General features: G+C 38.9%; 1 protein-coding gene across 2 annotated transcripts; it reads right to left on the bottom strand.

Moving 5' to 3' along the window:
* Positions 1–4,153: 4,153 nt before the first annotated feature.
* On the bottom strand, positions 4,154–8,725 carry LOC109146906 (acyl-protein thioesterase 2-like). 2 transcript variants are annotated; one of them, XM_019294558.1, is made up of 10 exons: positions 8,423–8,725; positions 7,547–7,582; positions 7,221–7,335; positions 6,045–6,081; positions 5,873–5,942; positions 5,694–5,798; positions 5,424–5,574; positions 5,171–5,253; positions 4,860–4,953; positions 4,154–4,597 (listed from the first exon to the last, which is right to left on the bottom strand). In XM_019294558.1, exons 2-10 carry the CDS (start codon positions 7,575–7,577, stop codon positions 4,513–4,515), a joined length of 771 nt encoding a protein of 256 aa, XP_019150103.1. In that variant the 5' UTR covers positions 7,578–7,582; positions 8,423–8,725; the 3' UTR covers positions 4,154–4,512. The 2 variants fall into 2 exon arrangements, with proteins under 2 accessions (XP_019150103.1, XP_019150102.1); XM_019294557.1 differs by lacking the exon at positions 8,423–8,725 and having other exon boundaries at positions 7,547–8,093.
* Between the last annotated feature and the right edge of the window lie 10,309 nt (positions 8,726–19,034).

Below are 19,034 nucleotides of genomic sequence, written 5' to 3'. Positions count from 1 at the left end.
ATTCCTTCACCACCAATGATAGCACACAGTGTCACTTCCACTTCTACTGGTTCCAAGTCAGCCACAGCTTCTTCTTCCTCAGATTGGTCCTTACTGTCCTTCTCTTCCTGTTCATGGAGGTCAGTTCCCTCAATTATGTTGAAGGTGGGACTCTTGCACTTGTGTCCAGGGCTCTAAGGTTCAAAGCATCTGAAGCATCTGTTTTGTTCCTTGGGCTGATTTTTAAATCTATTGATTTTAGGGGTTCAGGCATTGGATTGAAGGGTATTGGAGGCTGTGGTTTTGGGTGTGTTTTGGCTAGCTTGGGGTCTAATTGGCTCAATGTATCTAGGGTTGAAGGGTCTGGGAGGTTGTTGAAATCTTTGGCCAGTGGGGGTTGATTTTTGGGTAGGAACGGTGGTAGTTCTCTGTGATTCATTCACCTTCAGTCCTTTCTCAAACTACCTAGCTAACCATATTGCATCTTCTAAACTGTTAAGCCTAGATGTTCTCATAAAACACCTTAGTTGTTGTTTCAACCTCACTACAAAACTCTCCAGGAAGTACTGATCAATCAAGTAGGGATAAATATGCAACAACAACCCTTTATACTCTTCATACTTATCAGCAAAATCCACAACATTTTCCCACTGTTTAAAGTTAGAAAATTCCTCCATTACATCAACATTGTTCTCACAAAATCTCTTGCATAGAGCTCCTGCAAACACAGCTCACTAGAAGCCCACTTTTAAGCCATTAAGGTACCCTCCAAACCATACTCCCACCTTTCCAGTCAGATTCACACATAACACATTGATTATTTCATCTCTAGGTATTCTAGCCAGCATAAAAAATCTCTCACACCTTACCACCCACAATCTATGATGATCATAGTCAAAAGGGGGAAATTCTTTCTTATACCCCATGAAGTGATCCCCTCCTTGATGGTGGTTCGAGTGCTTGGCATCCAGGTTGACCCTCCTAGGGGCCCAAGCCCTCTCTGCAACCCTGGGATCCCCTTGAAAGGCAGGCATATTTTCACCTTGGCCTTCATCTTCATCAACCACCTCTAGGATCTCAACATTGTCTTCCACAGCTGGCTCCTTTCCTGGCTTCCTTCCAGGCTCAGAAACTCCTTCACCAGGGCTAGGCTGTTGTGTGTGAGCATGGCCTTGAACTGAGGAGGGATCTATAACAGGTGGGGGTGGCCTGTTCAGCCTCAGCAACTCAATGATCTCAGCCTTCCAAGTTTCTATCTGTCCCTTAAGCTCCTGGATGGAGTCCTCCATAACCTGCAGTGGTTTGCCTGATACCTTGCTCCATTACTTGAGCCTCCAATCTGCTCATTCGATCTTTCATGGTGAGTTCCCAAGAAGGAGAGCTCTGATACCAACTATCACACACTTAGGGTTTAGCAGAAAAGGGGGAAGAAAAATCAGAGAAGAAGAGAGAGAGTTGGGAGAGAATTCAGAAGAGAGAGAAAGTGAAATTCATTCCATAATCAAAAAAAGCATAATCCAAAAAGACAAAAATACAAAGTATATAAGGACAAGTTTTGTTATTTTTGCAGGAAAATGTTGCCTCAATAGCTTCTGGAATCTACTGATACACAGCTCAGTTCATCAAGCGTGAAACACAACGTCGTCGGACCCTTCGCAAACTGCCCCCCCCCCCCCCCCCAACTGTCTAGCTTCATGCGACGTCGTTCAGGTTAGTTTCAACTGCCAACAACTTCTTCTCTTCATACGGCGTCGTTTTGCCGTTTTTGTCTGTTATTCCACTCAGCCCCTGACTTTCATCCTTCTCTGAAATCATTTCATTCCGCAAATGTGATTTCCCATTCAATACACTTGCTAAGTTCATCACAGAGACCGGCAGCGAGGCAGCACCGGCGAACCCAGGAAGAAGAAAGTTCACTCTCCTTCGCATCTCTCTCTCTCTCCCTTGTTCGGACTAGCAACGCAAAGAGACCGGCGGCGAGGCAGCACCGGCAAACCCAGGAAGAAGAAAGTGAAGAATGAGGAAGGAGGAAGGAGGACGAAGGAAGAAGAAAGTGAAGAAACAGTGAGGGTGGTTATGAAAGAGAAAAAGAAAGTGAGAAGAAAAATGAGGAAGAAAGAAGAAGAAAGATATTGCGGCCAGGAATCGATGCTAGAGTTATTGTTCATGCGAGATTTCCTAATCTGAAAACAAGTTTTGAGTGTGTCTATAATTTCCTCTAAAATGGAGAATTGTTCTCAACTTTGAAAATTAGCACATAGCATAGTAAACGCGTTTCCTGTTTTCTATTTTCAAATTTGAAAATTTTCATAAAAATTTCCTGTTAGTAAACGCTCCCTAAAATTCCCCCAAAGATAAAGTCTTTTTCTGGCAAGCATGTACCTCTTGTCTCCCCACTGCTAGCTTACTTAGGCAGAAGATAGTTGACTGCCCCAGGGAATGTTTAATCTGTTAGGATGAGTTTGAGACTATTTTCCATGCCCTTGTGAAATGTAGAGTGGCAAGAGAGTGTTAGAACAAATTAAACATATTTAAAGATCCTGATGACTATCAAACTTTTACTTATTGGGTAATTGGGAATGTGAATACCATCTCAAAGAATGATCTTTCTATTTTGGTAATGCTATGTTAGAATATTTGGATTGGTAGGAATGATAGGATTTGGAGAAACATTTCTATATCGACAATACAGATCATTGAAAGAACTTTATCATTTATTAGAGATTGAGAGGAGATAACAAAAGTTGCCTATCAAACAATGATGGTTCCTTTACAGGCAGTGACGGATCTAGCATGGGGACAGTGGGGGCAGCTGCCCCCACTCACCCCACCCCCACCCCATATATAACCCTTGTGTGTGTGTGTGTGTGTGTGTGTGCGTGTGTGTATAGTACAGGTTTTAATATAAATATAAAAATAGATAAAATTTGATAAGAGATGTTTAGATCATGTGATAAAGCATGTTATTAGTCTTAAAAATGGCCAAGGTTTGAATCCTGTCATATGGTTAAACACACGCAATTTCAAGTTTTGATATGTTTTATTTTTCACACTTATCCAACAATATTTATGGCTATACTTCTTTAAGTATTATGTTTTATATTTTGTTGTGAATATCTTTATAAAGTTTTGATATGTTTTATTTTTCACACATATCCAACAATATTTATGGATATACTTCTTTTAAGTGTTTTATTTTTTTTCTTCAAACTATCTCTTTCGTTATGTTTCATCCCCACTGGAAAAAGTTTCTGGATCCGTCCCTATTTATAGGCAGTGCCCAAATGGGGAAAACCTCGAGCAGGATGGCTGAAGTTGAGTGTAGATGCAACGATTGACTCAAACAGAGGTAAAATGGGGTTAGGGTGGATTTTACAAGATGACCTTGGCCAATTTATAACAGCCAGATGTACCCCTTGGCCCAGTGTCTTCTGACCGAATGAAGCGGAAGTAATTGTCATCCGGGAAGCACTTAGTTGGCTTAAATCTCTTAATTATGATAGAGAGTTGGTCGAGACCGATGCTTTGCTTATTGTTCAATGTCTTAACTCTATCACGGGGGATTCCTCCTTTAATTTGCTTTTGTTAGATATCAAAGATAGACTTAGTGTGTTCGATGAAGTGCAAATCTCTTTTATTAAGCAATATGTGAATCGGGCAGCCCATGTTCTTACAAAGGAGTCCGTTTCTAAGTCAGGTTGTGAGGATTAGGTTACTCATCCTCCTTAGCTTTTTTCCATTGTAATGTTTTGTTGGAAGATTTAAGTGATGAATGAAAGTGTTGTTGTTTTTTCAAAAAATAAAAAGTATAAAATAGGAAGAGAGTATTTTTCCACATAAGAAAGAGAAAGAGAAAGGTGTTAAGTTGGAAGGAGGGAGATGCAAAAAGTGTTTGTGGAGTGAAAGCGACTTGCTGGATCAAGAAAATGAGAAATGGTGTTTAGCTTTTTACCAAACGTAACAGAATTATCTTTGCAGTTTGTTTTTTATTTATTGTTTTCAATATATATTAGTGATAACGTATAAATAGATAAATATTGTGTTGATAATGTGGAGATCAGAGGAAACTTTCAATGTACAAAAAACAAAATTGTAGATGCTTAGTGGAATATTGGAAGCAATGAAGAATGGGTAATAAGTTAATAACTAATAAGTAAATTTAAAAGTAATTGTATTAGATAAGTAAAAACATAATATGAACTAAGATTATACATATAGTATTACAACTACCAAAATTCTTAGTGAAATATTGGAAGCAAATTACACGTGTTCCTACAGCAGAAATGAAAAGCCATACCCCAAATCTTTTATTTTGCACTAGGTTTCAGTCAAAACTGGAAACTAAAATTTCTACATTCACCAGATCAGAGCCCAAACACCTACAAAACTATATAGTACAGTGTCGTAATCTCTTCACTTTTATTCTCATGCCACACCACCCTTCTTCTTCAACTACTCTAATCCCAGGATTCATAATAATAATAATAATAATAATAATAATAATAATAATAATAATAACAATAATATGATTCATTATCGTGAACCTTCAAGCCCAAGCCTCGCACTCAACCAATGGCGGACCTCCTCCATCTCCCTTGGCACCGTGTAATGACCAAGCCTGCAAAATCATGTCGCATTTTTTAAAATCTGAAGGTATATTATGAGTAAAGCCTGCTTTATAACTCTAGTCGGTAAAGGATCTGACCACAAAGAGGTAAACCAGTCTATGTTGTCCATAGCTGGGCGATTCAAATAAAAAAGGCCAATACACAGCTCTTATGGTATGGCCAAGCTAATTGTCCAACCAACTTGGTTGAGTTGCTGCACCGACATGAAATGAAATATCATTCTAAAAGTAAAGAGGAAGAAAGGATACATACCCTTCATATGTTTTAAGTGAAAGGTTCCGGAATCCAGCTGAGCTCAAGACATGGGTAGACCTCTCTCCATACCTGTAGGGAACCACTTCATCTCCTGCATGCCCAGACAAGATGGAAAAGTGTGAAAATAAGGTTTGGGTGCATCATGATGAATAAAATGTATGTAGCAATATCATTAGCAAACATCCTATGCATGAAAGTAGCAGCATTTGGGACATATGTATATATATATAGATCAGATGATGGAATTTATTAAGGTTTTACTATAGGCGTGTTGTGTGAACTGTGAAGACTAGAATTACATATACTACCTGTCCCATGGCAGAGCAGAATGGGCAAGGATGCAGCGCGTCGAGTCGCCTCATGTGATCCTCCAATCTTATTGCTCACATACCTGCTTCAAGATGATCCATGTTAATGACCACCAAACTTAGAACATGATCGATCTTGTGCATATTATATATGTGCAAATATCAATCACTTAGCAACTGGTTAGAGAGGGAAGATGAAGATGGAGATGATGAGAATGTTATGAGTTGAGAAGAAAATGGGTAGCAATCGCACCTTGAACCAGGAAGCCACCCGCTAAGACCAACAACTGTCTTCAAGTTGACACGATAAGGATTGCCATTGCCATATTTTCCCTGCGCGAAGCAGGTGGCTGAGTAGAGCGAAGTGGCAGCGCCCATGCTGAAGCCTCCAACACCAAGTTTTACTGGATGGTTCAAACAAACAAAGCAATGAAGTAGAGTTAGATATTATAATTAAGACGGCCAAAACCAGGTGATATACAAGAAGCCTGGCCTGCCCAAGTTTGAAGATTCAGATTCTTACCATCTGCTGGCTCAGCTGACAGTAAGTTTGCTATGTGTGCAGCTGATGCATCTAAGCCTTCAAAATCTTCTGGACCATCATCTGATAGCTCCCCAACATCAAACCCTGAAAGATGAGACAAGACAGCCTTGAGTGACAGCCATAAAATATTTTTAAGGATTTTATTTATTCGTCCTTACAAGCAGTGCAAGGAAATCCACCAAGTATAGCCACTGGACGCGTAGGGGCCGTGGGACATATCCATTTTATCTGCACGTTGGAGAGGGAAACAGTAAACAGTAAATAGCATTGTATTGTATTGTATTGTATTATGTAACAGAGAGGCAAAAAACGAGAAGTAAAAGTTCTTACATTTGGAAGAGGAAGGCCTTCTAAGAGCTGAGACCAACTGTGAGAAAAAACAGAGGAAAAAAGTCACAAAATCTTTCTTATTTCTCCTTTTATATTTTATGGCTGTGTTTTTAATCAGTAAATAATATTTAGCTACTGCGATGGCAATGAACAAGCCTCTTTTGGTTATTAGTCTTCATCACTTCAAAACACAATATATTAGCAGTTAAAAAGAATTATCTATCTGAGTTTGGCACATTACATCTAATCTGAACTGTAGTCACCTCAGGATTTGTCTTCAATTTTACCCAATTCAAAGTGTGCATGATGTGTATCCACTTTAATAAAGACAGGAATTTTTTTTTTTTTTTCACTAAAATCTCAATAAGAATTGAGTATATTGAACATGTGGGCCCAGTCTGACGTGTAGCATAAGAAACAACACAAAGAAGATAATATTGATCATTGCATATAGAATTCACAGTGCTGCTGCTTTTGCCATCAATTTGGTTTAGAAGCATTCACATTTGAACCACTTACTCAATATACTATTAGATGAGAATTTCAACTTAAAGTAGCTAAGAAACAATACTTTTTTTTTAAACATCAACATGTAAACTTCATCAGCTACTTTTTCTTATCCTTTTTTGGAACAAAATACCAACATTATATTTTCCCTTAAAAGTATATCCCTTGCTAAAAGAGAAAAAGAAATGTAATATATGAGTTATTCATATTTTAAGAAGTAATTCATCAGAAAAAGGAATGAGCAGCAGATAACAGCAAGACAGAACATTATGTTCCGGCTTAGGTCTGCAATGATTGAAGGTTGCTAACAAACATTAATTGTAAAAGATTTAAGGCTCTTCTAAGGTTTGGAGAAGTTGACAGTTTATCTTTGAGGATCTAAGGTTCACAATGATAATTTGGGTGGTGGGCTAATTGATCAAACTAAGTAATGAGATTAGCATCTCTGTCATGGTCATTGCATTTGCATACAAGAGATTCTGGGGAAAGAACTGATAGTCAATGCTTTCCAAAGTATTAGTGTCTGACAGGAATAACTTGAGGAGTTTGTAGTATTATTTTACTTTAAATAATCTCTCAAGGAAAAGATTGGCCAGTAATAAGAAGACAGAGAGTAGTTTCAAATCTTAATGTAGCAAGTGGGTAGTTGAAAAGTGAGAATAATTTTACCTGGAACCATTGTCCCCAAGGCCATGCAGCCAAACTATGGTAGCCTGGTGTTTTCCTCTAGGCCTCACCACATATGTTCTTCCAAACTCAAAAGTCCTTCTAGCAGTTCTACTTCCTGATTATCATTATCATTATTATTATTAAACCATGCATTATTTATCGAGGGACCAGAACATAATCAAAGGTAAAGACAATAATCCATTTTCGCCTGCTGCTGCTAAAATGTGAAATGTGACAATAGTGAAAATGTAAAATAATGGCCAAAAAACTATCAGAAGCCAGGAATGGCAACAATGAAGAATCTGAAACAGAAGTTGATGACTAACCAGAACCTGCAGAAGAGTTCATATAGCTCATCCTTTCTGTCAAAAGATTAAGTGCACCCTTCAATATATCTGTGAAACACTAGCTGTGACAATGAACTGTGAAGTGATAGTGCAATGCAATGCAATGAAGACAAACGAAACCCGGAGTCGTATTTATATGTGAAGGTGAAGGGGTAGGTCGAAAACAGAATAAAGCATATGAATATGCAACACTATATATGTGTGAAACAGCTGCACATTTTTCCTAAAACCACCTAGAGACTGATGAAGAAATAAAAGGGCATCCATGGAATGGAGTGGTAAAGACAAGGAAAAAGTAGGCAATCTTTTCCCATCAGCAGGAAGAGAGAGAGAGAGAGAGAGAGAGAAGAGAATCAATGCAGAAAAATTCACACAGCACAATTCATTCATCCATCCATTCCTCCTGGTGCACCACCCAGCTTGGATGGAGGGCTCTAGATTTACAGCACAGAACAGAGAATCTATGCTTGTGAGCACTGCTGGGCAGTGGCCATATATAAAGTAGTAATAGTGACCATCACAACCAAAAACTCAAGAATATTACTCAAAAAAATAGAGGAATAACACCAATTTGGCAAAAAAGAAATATCTTTGCCTCAATCATTTGTTTATGTATTTCTGATGATTGATGGATACCCATTAACTTTAAAAAGTGGTATTCAACTGTCCAATTTATCATCATTGTAAATCTCATTTTTTTTTCTTTCCCAGCACAAGTTATCTGCATTTAAAAAAAAAATAAAAATAAATAAAAAAAGAAAAGAGTTATGAAGCAACAAAACTGGGGGTGTCTCTGTTAGGCATTTCTACATACACCACACATGCATTATGCATATACTAGTTGGGTTCACCAACCTGGAGCTCTTGGATGAGAATGACAACATTAGCAAAAGGAAATGAACTTTTTTTTTTATCTGAAAAATGCTTTGTGATTCTGTCTGGTGCTTTCTTGATTGCCTCCTATGAATTTAGTAGCTCAGGTCATTTTCTAAGGGTACAATTTTTGCTCCAAGTCTCATATTCATCATAAGTTTTTTGTTGTTTTATACTCATGACAAACTCCACCACCCCAAAGCAGAGAGTGGCACTAAAAAACTGGACCTCTCAGACCATGACAGCCAGTGTGACCTTACACCCACACTTGTCTTCACCTTCAACCCTTCCTTTGCCCTTTGCCCTTTGCCCAACTCCAAACTACCAAACTTTTCACCGCCTATTAGCTACTACATCTTCGTTTTGCTAGTAAATAATAGGATCTCCTCACCAACAATTTCTCTCAAATAGTTTAATAAAACCTAAAGCAACTCAGCTAAGTTGGTTGTACAGTTGATTCGTTAACTAAAATTTTTTACTTTCACTTTCCGTGTGAGTTATTGACCATCGAGGCTGGTTTATCTCTGGTGATTTTTGTTAGCTAGAGTCACATGACTGATTTCACCTATAAGACATTTTTAAGTAGTGGATGTAAGTTTTTCTGTAAATCAAAATAAACTGTGAAATATTCTTATTCAAAGTAATACCCTCGATATACTCATTATTATACTTTATACCTTTTTCAAATTCAAATAACATAAATATTCTTTTGAATAACTAATGAAATGTCAACTATTATGTAGTGTGATGACATCTTTATTATCATTTCAAATTGATGATTACCGTATCGAAATCTGGTGGTAAGTCCATTAATTTTTTTGGCTCAAAAAGATTAGCAAATAAAAAGAGTAAATACCCAAAATGGTCCCTCGACTATAGCTAAATTCACAAATTGGTCCTTAACTTTCAATTTCAACCAATTAAGTCCTTAACTTTGTAATTTTAACACAATTTGGTCCTCTGTCCATTTGACCATTTGTTGACTGTGATTTTTGAGGATATATATGTAATTTCATGGTCCATCATCGGTTTTTTAAGGTTTCGATTGCATTTTCAGACCGCACTGTTACATTTGAATCCACTGCCGAAAGCAATCTACCAATCCGGTCGCCTTTCTTCATCCTTCTTTTGGATTCAATGTAGTTGAGTTCGTACTAGAGCGAAGAAGACGACATGTTTCCGAACCGGTGCAACGTCATCCTGGAGGCCTCCACGTGGAAGCTGAAGGTTCTTCTGGAGATCGTCGATCACGGTCAACAAATGGTCAAATAGATGGAGGACCAAATCGTGTCAAAATTACAAAGTTAAGGACTTAATTGGTTAAAATTGAAAGTTGATGACCAATTTGTAAATTTAGCTATAGTCGAAGGATCATTTTGGGTATTTACTCAAATAAAAATTTGATAGTCAATAGTCATGACAAAATGATAATTCCAATACAAGTCATTTTTTATACTATTATCCTAGATTGTGATAACATATTCTCCCTTAAGTTTTTTTTTTTCTAAAAAAAAAAAAAAACTAAATAATGATTAAAATTTATGGAGAAGTCAACAAAAGTTGATTGATACAAATACTTCATGCTTTAATCCCTTTTTATACTTCCAATATGTTTATTTTTTCAACCAACTTTTAAAGGCTCCAAATTCCCATTTGACATATCATCATCTATAAATAACTAAATAAAAAATTAAGAATAAGAATATGTTTGGCAAACCTAGCTGAAAGTTAAAAAAGAGCTGAAAATTGAAAAGTTATAAGTTAGAAGCTGAAAACTAAAGTACTGTTAAGCTAGTTATTATGTTTAAAAGTATTTAGTAAAATTAACTTTTTGATAAGATGATAAATGTAAAAAGACAAAAAATGACATCTTCATAAAATTTAAATTAGTTTGTTTACATATTAAAATTTAACATTTTGTCTTAAAAAAAATTAACATTTTGAAATAAAACTATTAGCATAATCATGATCTAGCATTTCATAATGAAATAGTAATATTGTTGCAAATCTCCTTCTAATAATAATAATAATAATAATAATAATAATAATAATAATAATAATAATAATTGCTGTGAAAGTTGCGGATAAAGGAGAAGAGAAAATAGTTTTAATTGGGAAGAGTAAATGATGTCTTTCTTTAAAATAATAAGGACAAAGATGGAAAAAATAATTAGGAAGCTACTAGCTTATTTAAAACGCTACCTAAGGTAGCATTCCAAAATAAGCTCTTATTTTAAGCTACGAGCTTATTTTGGAAACATTACTAAACAGAGCTTATAGCTTATTAGTAGCTTAAAATATGCTATAAGTTCCTAAATAAGCGCCACTAAACAGAGCCTAAATGATTTCACCCAAAAAAAAAAAATCCACACCCTTACCGATTATTACATTAACAATCCGTTTATCAACTATTTCAATAATGAAGCTAAAAACAACACAAAAGTTAAAAAGTAGTCATATTTTCTAGTCTTTTTAAAATTTGGAAAATGATATATAGAATCCTATGGAGTAAAATTCTGGCCAAGTATCATGATTTTATTAATAAAAGAAAAAAAACTAATAAAAAATATAAATCACTTTTTTTTTTCAGATAATCAGAACACAACATATAAAAGTAGAGAAAAAATTGAGAGTATGTAAATAGTATTATCCTTAAAAATTTTAACTAAAAAGGTACGAAAATAATCCATTGATATTTTTACAAAATAAAATAAAATAAAATAAAAAACAACTGGACACCTAACAGTGCGTAATCTGAAAGGATTCCTCGGCCCATTATGCGCTCTTGCTTGTCTTATCGCATGGCCCATATGTCGAATCATGAATATGAGGACTTTAAGTTTTGGAATAAATATAATATTACGGATTTTTTAATTGCGAATATAATATTGGGGATTTTTACTTAGTTCTAACAAACAAATAGCCTATATTTACGTTTAATATTTATTATTTAACTATTTTAGAGCCCTAATATCATAACACTTGGTCACGAATTCAAACCGATCAATGCTAGTAAGATTAGAGGCAGGAACGGAGCCAAAAATTTGATTGAAGGAGTGAAGAAGTAGAACGAATTCAAAAATTTTTTTCAGTAAAAGTGAAACATTAAAACAAAATAGATAATTTTTAAAAAAATTACCTAAGATTTTTTTTTTTTTTTTATAATCATTACCTAAGAAATATAGTTGTAAATATTGTTAGATATGTGCGAAAAAATAAAACACATCAAAAAATAATTAATTTGATAAAATAATTCAAATAGAAAACACATTATAAATTACACATCTCACTATTAATATAAAAGAATGTTATATATATATATATATATATATATATATATATATATATATATATATATATATATGTGTGTGTGTGTGTGTGTGTGTGTGTGTGTGTGTGTGTGTGTGTGTGTGTGTGTGTGTGTGTGTGTGTGTGTGTGTGTGTGTGTTAAATATTAAAAAAGTGACTGTATTAAAGCCATAGGGGAAGGACTCAAAAATATATAAAACTATTTAAGTGCAAAGATTTGAACCCAAGACATTTTCTATTACTAAACACATGCTTTACCAAATAATCTAACTCCTTACTTGATAACATTTACTAGTTTTTTTTATACTAATACTAAAACCTATACTATATATACATATATACATACAAATATTATATATAGGGTGGGAGTGGGGTGAGAGGGCAGCTGCCCCCCTTTGGCTCCGTCCCTGATTAGAGGGTTATTGGTGTTCGATTATTTGGAGCGTTATATTTAGTTATTGTAAATTATTATACTTTGTTGTTGCCAAAAGGTTGAATCCCTAATCACAAATTATTTTGTGGTTTCGGGTTCAAATGTTCACAATTTACCTTTTAAAAATTCACAATTTGTATACTAAGAGCACCCAATGTTAGCATATCTGTAATTGATCTTTCAAATATTGTAGTCACATAATATTAGCATATATTAGGATTTGATGATTCTGTATTGTATTCACAAGTGTTGTTATGCCTCTCATCGAATACAACCGAACACAGAAGCTAGATCTTTGCTTACTGTGCATAATGAGACTGTTGTTGGTGAAACTCGATCCTAAATTATTGTTCCTAAACTTCACTCATGTGACCAACTCAGCTGCCGCTAGTAAATTATTATTGTTATAACTACCACGGTTACTATGGTTTACTTATGTTTGTATTATCAGTATATACATATAAGTGATATATAACCCACCTTTTCGACTTACTTACCTCACCATCACCCTATTATTATCAGTTATCACCATTTACTTCTATTTATTACCTAAAACCAACCAACCCTTGCCCCTACTTCACCCTCAAAAGGTGAAGTTTCTCGTCCTAAAAATCCCACCCCTTAGCTAGCCCGACAAGATTGTGAATGGTAAATCAACACTCACCCCTACTTCCTTACTATATGTATTTAACATTATCAAAATTATCATCATTGTATACTTTTAGGTAAAAAGTTGAAATGAAAAATAAAAAGCATTATCGAACAAAAACTATCATCTATCACCAAATTAAAGGCTCCTTATAGAAGACGAGCTAGAGTGATGGCAGTGGTTTGTAGTGGTGGCCCGCTTCAATGACGTACACTAAATATACTCTAAGCATATGAAAATGGTGTACCGTTTTTTTATTATTGAACCTTTAAAAAAAAAAAAAGTTGAGGTAAAATATCACACATCAAAATCAAAATTTTTTTATTCAGTTATGTAACATGGTGATTGATGATTATTTTGTAAGATGAATGATTCAATAATATAGCACATAACCCATCATCAAACTTGGGCAAAGTACAAATGAAAAATAATGTTGAAGAGTGGGCAAGCTAGGCAAAGCAAAAGAAAACCATGTCATCATCATCAAACAAGTTGACTTGAAACTTGAAAATATTATTGAGATGTGGAACATTAATCTTAGACAAATCCTACAAAATCGCATCTTTTGATGATTTCTTTAGCAAACCCCCTTTTCCCCCTCCTTTTGGGGGGTGCAATTATCATCAAATCTTTTGAATGTCAACTCCATTTACCCCACATTCAAAAGATAGAATATAATCATCCTTGTTATAAAGATAACATCATTTGTTTACACTTAGCTTTAATTTGTGTGTGTTTTTTTCTTTAATTTTAACCCATCCATAGACAATATATGCTGTTGGCATTAGCTTCTTACCTAGACGTACTACAAATTCCATTTTTTAAATAAAATTATCTTATCAAAATAATGAGCTTGTACCCGGGTTGGACTTCCATTTGGAAGGTTGTAAGTTCGAGCCTCAGTGAAGGCGTTATTGGCTCTTTTTGTTTCAGTAGGTTGAGAAAATATATGAACAGATACTACAATGTAATAGAGCTAGTAGCATTCAAAAAAAAAAAATAATGAGCTTGAATTGACAGCTTATTTATACACTAATATATTTATAATTACGTTCCATCATTTATCTATTACCAACAGCAAATTCATACTCATATTATGCATGTTGATGTTCAGATTATTAATAACTTAATAGTCATTTGATTTTCAAATAAGGAGCTCTAATCGAGGTCAGCTCAATTATATAGTCAGAATATAATTATTGTTTTAATAGCTATTTAACAATATATATTCTCAATGATTCAAATTGGAAAATTCGCATAAAAGGGTGTTTATTGGTCTCAATTAGCAATGCCTTTCAACTCGTAAATGATGGCAACTCTTTACACTCACACACATAGAATTTCGTTCAAATGCGATCACGCCCTCCCGTGCGGCTGCTTGACAAAATACACTAATAGTGTTAACAAAAGGTACCAATAATTTTTTTAAAAAAAGTACAAAAATGAAATGCACAAATACACCAAAAAACACACAACACATCTAAAACAAATGCATCATATAACTCTCCACTCCTAATGGTGCGTTTTTTGTGATGTATACCTAATTTGTGCATGTTTTTTGTTGTGCATTTCCTAACATGGATGATGTATATTTGTATAACTATTGGTGCGGCCGCACTGACCGCACGGGAAGGCGCGGCCGTACCTGAACTAGACTATATATATATATATATATATATATATATATATATATATATATATATATATATATATATATATATATATATATATATATATGACGGTAAATATGTTACCGGATCATATTATTATGTAACTGAGACAATGTAAGTTGTGTTGCAATAGGTTTGAGTACAAGATAGTGAGCGTGTCTCTTAGTACCGAATATTGAACGTGTCCCCTGCTAGCTGAGGGGAGTTCCACTTATACTGGGTCCTAACAGTAACAACATGGTGGGACATAAATGGGGAGCTGATGCCTTTAATTCTCTCCATTCAATGGTGGCAATAAATGGCAGTAAAGTTAACACCCGTTGGTATTCTGCCCGTTGGGTTTTCATGTGGTACCGGGTCAAATGCCTGTTGATGATCCGGGTCGCGTGCCAGCATCATTATTCTGTCACCAGCCCCACTACTCCCGAGCCTGGGATGTGTTTGAGCTGGCTTGGGAGTAAAATTGAGTAAAAAATCCTCCTTTTTTTTTTTTTTTTTTTTTTTTTTTGCTGGCCGAGCGGGCTTCGGCCTACACTGGCCGAGGCGTGCGCCTCAGCCAAATTCTGGCCTAAGCGTGCACCTCGGCCGCTTGTGGCCGAGGCGTCGCCTTGGTCGATCGTGGCCGAGGCGTCGCCTCGACCGATCGTGGCCAAGACGGGCTCCGGCCTATTGTTTGTTTTTTTTTTTTCTTAACCTGTATGTTTGTTCGTAGCTTATTTCGACAGGCCGTAGGCTCGGTCAAAGGTGGTCTCTTCCGTAGAGTAGTGAGCGAGGTTAGACCTCGTACTATTCCTTTGGGTATAGCGTTTTCGTAACCAAACTTTGAGTTTGACCAAGAAATGCCCTTCCGTCGGGTAGCTAGCTGGACCAGATCCAGTGCTGGCCCTTAGGGAGTAGAATGCGGTAATTAATATTGACAGGATAATAGGGCTGCCACCCGACCCGGATCATAAGTGGGCATCTGACCCGGCTCCATATTTGACCCGGCACCACATGGAAACCCAACGGACAGAACTCCAACAGGTGTCACCTTTATTGCCATTGAAGCCACCATTGATGAGAGAGAGTTAAAGGCTTAGGCTCCCCATTTATGTCCCATGTTGTTACCGTTAGGACTTTAGTATAAATGGGGCCCTCTTCAGCTAGCAGAGGACATACTGTATTTTCTATACTGAGACATTAAGGCAATACAACTATTGTTACAATCCGTTACACAAAATAATATTATCCGGTAACATATTTACCGTCATTGGTGCTTTCCTTGAGAGCCTGAGTCCAACACTCAAAGCAGGCGACGACACACACAACTCATTCCTCTTTCAACAGCAAGCTTGAAAGAATGGTGTCCCGCAGCTCCCACGGTTCCCGCAACGTGAACAATGGCAATGCCTCAAGTGACCTCCGGGACAAACTCACTAACAATCGCGGAGGGGACCTCCGAGAACAGCTCAACAACGGGAGGCCCGGGGACCTTAGAGACCAACTCAACAATGGAGGGGCGAACCAAGCCGCGAACCTCCAGGTGACCATTCAGCAAGCAGTGACGGCGGCGCTAAATCAGGTGGCGGTGAGACTGCAAGGCCAAGTGCCCCCACTGCGGCCGCAGGAAATAGGGGTAGAGACCCAAAGAAGTGGACCGGCCAGACGACAACCAGGCCCTTCTCAATCTGCACCAGAACGATTGGGACAGAGGGCGCTCGTACGGCAAAGATTAGGATCACAGGCCGAGTGGTCCTCTACCAGAGGCCCTCGCCAACACGAAAACAGAGAAGCCGAGATATCACCCACAGAGGAGGTGGGCGAGTCTCGGGAGCCGACCCCACGCCGACGCATTGATGAGTCGGCCCTACGTCGACACTTGGGGGAGCAACGCGCTGATGAGCGGGTTCCACACCGACACTTGGATGGACGGAACGTTGAGGAACCAGCTCCGCGTCGACACTCAGATGGACGGCACGTCGATGAACTAGCTCCACGCCGACACATGGAGGAGCGGCAGCCGACCCCGCGCCGGCACCCAGACGAGTCGGCCCTGGTCGAGAGGCTGCAGAGAAGAATCGAGGAGTTAGCAAGAAGGGTGGAAGCACGAGAGCAATCGCCGGAACCCAAGGTACGGATGGCAGCACCATTCTCCCCAAGCATCATGGACGTACCTTTGCCGAGGGACTTTAGGTTGCCCGCCATCAAGGAGTACAAGGGGGCCACTGACCCACGTGTCCACATGACGAGGTACAAGGCTACTATGGTAATGATCGGGGCAGGGGATGCCATCATGTGCCGAGCTTTCTTATCCACCCTGGATGGAGTGGCCCAAGACTGGTTCAACACCATCCCGGATGGGTCGATCCAAAACTTTGGGGAGTTGTCCAAGAGCTTCCTGACATACTTCTCCGGTAGCATAAAGCGTTAGAAACCCTTCTCTCACCTCTGTGTAGTGAAGCAAGATAGAGGCGAGAGCCTCAAAGACTTCCTGATCAAATGGAAAAAGGAAGTCAATAATGTCTACGACTTCGACTCCAAGGCGGCGATCCCGATATTTATCCATGCCTTAAGATCAGGGTATTTCCACAAGCAGCTGAACGCCCACCACCCCCGCTCTTACGAAGATATGATGAGGACGGCTAGCCGCTATGCCGAAGCAGAGGACGTCGACAGGAAGAAGAAGGACGAAGAGGATGGTAGGAAAGGTGGGAAGCCTGGGAAAGCTAGTCCGCCCATCTAGGCACCACTCTCGAACCACCCGACCGCAGGGAAAGGCCGAGACCACGAATGACCTCACCTGGTTCCCTTGCGTAATTTAACTCCTCTTACACATCCCGTCAGTGTCATTCTAAAGCAAGCTGAGAAGATGTGAATGGTAGAATTCCCCGAGGAGTGCATGAAGGTTTCCCCAAAGGTAGACCAAACAAAGTACTGCAGGTTTCATAGGCAAGCCAGCCACGAAACGGATGAGTGTCACGTTTTGAAGAGACAAATAGAAGAACTTATCCAGCAGGGCTACTTTCGACATTTCGTCAAGCGATCCAAGCAGCAGCAACAGCCGCAACACAATCCACCAAAAAATGTCTGGAGGAATGAGGATGGCACCGAGCCGTCCACCTCGAACGCCAAAAAAGAGAGCACGACCAAATATCTGAGTAGAATGATAGCGAGAAAGAAACCGAGGTGGCGCCCAGAAGACAAAAGAAGCATACCATACACTTTATCTATGGTGGACCCGCAGGGGGCGACACGCCCGCGGAAAGAAAGAAGTGGAGCCGGCAGCTATACGTGGGAGAAGTGGTGAGTCTTCCCAGAGAAAAGAAACAGAGACAGGAGGCCATCACCTTCTCTGATGATGACCTCCCAGAGGGCCGGTTACCCCATCGTGACTCCCTGGTGATTAAGATGGACGTCAACGATGTCATGGTCCGCCGCATCTTAGTCGACACGGGAAGCTCAGTCAATGTGATGTATTACGATGCCTTCACCAAGTTAGGGATACCTAGGAACCAGCTCAAAGAAGTACGTACCCAACTCTCTGGGTTTACGGGTGATTCAGTGGAGACGGAGGGGTCAGTGGTCTTACTAGTGGAGATAGGCACGAGCCCTAACATTCTCAAACTTGACGTGGAATTCATCGTGGTAAGACTCATTTGTGCGCGCAACATCATTTTGGGGAGGCCGACACTAGAGGACCTCAAGGCCATAGTGTCAGTGGAACACTTGTGTATAAAGTTCCCTACTCCGAATGGGATAGGAGTCGTCAGAGGAGACCAGCAAGCAGCCCGCAGTTGTTACGTAAAAGCATGTAAAAAGATTGGCAGAAAGGATCTACAAGTCCACACCATCTGCAAAGATGATCGATCGGGTATGGAGCTCAGAACATTTAGTTAGATATTATCAGTAATACTTTGTAGTCGTGGTCCGCCCAGACCTGTAAACAGTATTTAGTAATCATGGTCAACCCAGGTTACTTCGCTCAAAGTTATTTTTTCTCAGTCACAATATTTCGTAATCATGGTCTGCCCAGGTTACTTTGCTCAAATAAAAGGTTCTCAATACCACCTTCGATCAACCACGGTCGTCACTACACTCTACAGAAGATTTAAAAAAAAAAAACCCATCGAGGCCACGCGCCCCGGCCAATGGCTGAGGCGGCGCCTTAGCCCAAAGTTTGGCCGAAGGCGCACGCCACGGCCAATGGCTGAGGCGCAGTGCTTCGACCGCAGGACGAGGCACACGCCTCGACCGGGCTGAGGCGGCGCCTCAAACCAAAGCTGGCTGATGCCGCATTGTAAAAAAAAAAAAAAAAAAAAAATGGGCCGAGGCCACGCTCCTCGGCTAATGGCAAGTCTGGCCGAGGCACACGCCTCGGCCGGGCTGAGGCGGCGCCCCAGCCCGAAGCCGGCCCACGCCACAAAAAAAAAAAAAAACAAAGTAAAAAAAAAAAAAAGGGGCCGAGGCAACGCCTCAACCAGGTTGAGGCGATGGGCCTCGGCCAAATGGCTGAGGCAGCCAGGCCGAGGCGCTGCGCCTTGGCCAAATGGCTGA

Source organism: Ipomoea nil, unplaced genomic scaffold, assembly GCF_001879475.1.
Source record: "Ipomoea nil cultivar Tokyo-kokei standard unplaced genomic scaffold, Asagao_1.1 scaffold1952, whole genome shotgun sequence".
Lineage (NCBI taxonomy): Eukaryota > Viridiplantae > Streptophyta > Magnoliopsida > Solanales > Convolvulaceae > Ipomoea > Ipomoea nil.
The sequence above is the reverse complement of the archived record's forward strand: the minus strand, read 5'-3'. Positions and strand labels throughout refer to the sequence as shown.

Excerpts from the sequence above, each read along its gene's own strand:
- LOC109146906 (XM_019294558.1), bottom strand. The coding sequence starts at position 7,577 with ATGAGCTATATGAACTCTTCTGCAGGTTCTG. Across the intron at positions 6,082-7,220 it reads CTTGGGGACAATGGTTCCAG|TTGGTCTCAGCTCTTAGAAG; the intron begins GTAAAATTATTC and ends TTTTTCTCACAG. Across the intron at positions 4,598-4,859 it reads TCACTTAAAACATATGAAGG|GCTTGGTCATTACACGGTGC; the intron begins GTATGTATCCTT and ends ATGATTTTGCAG.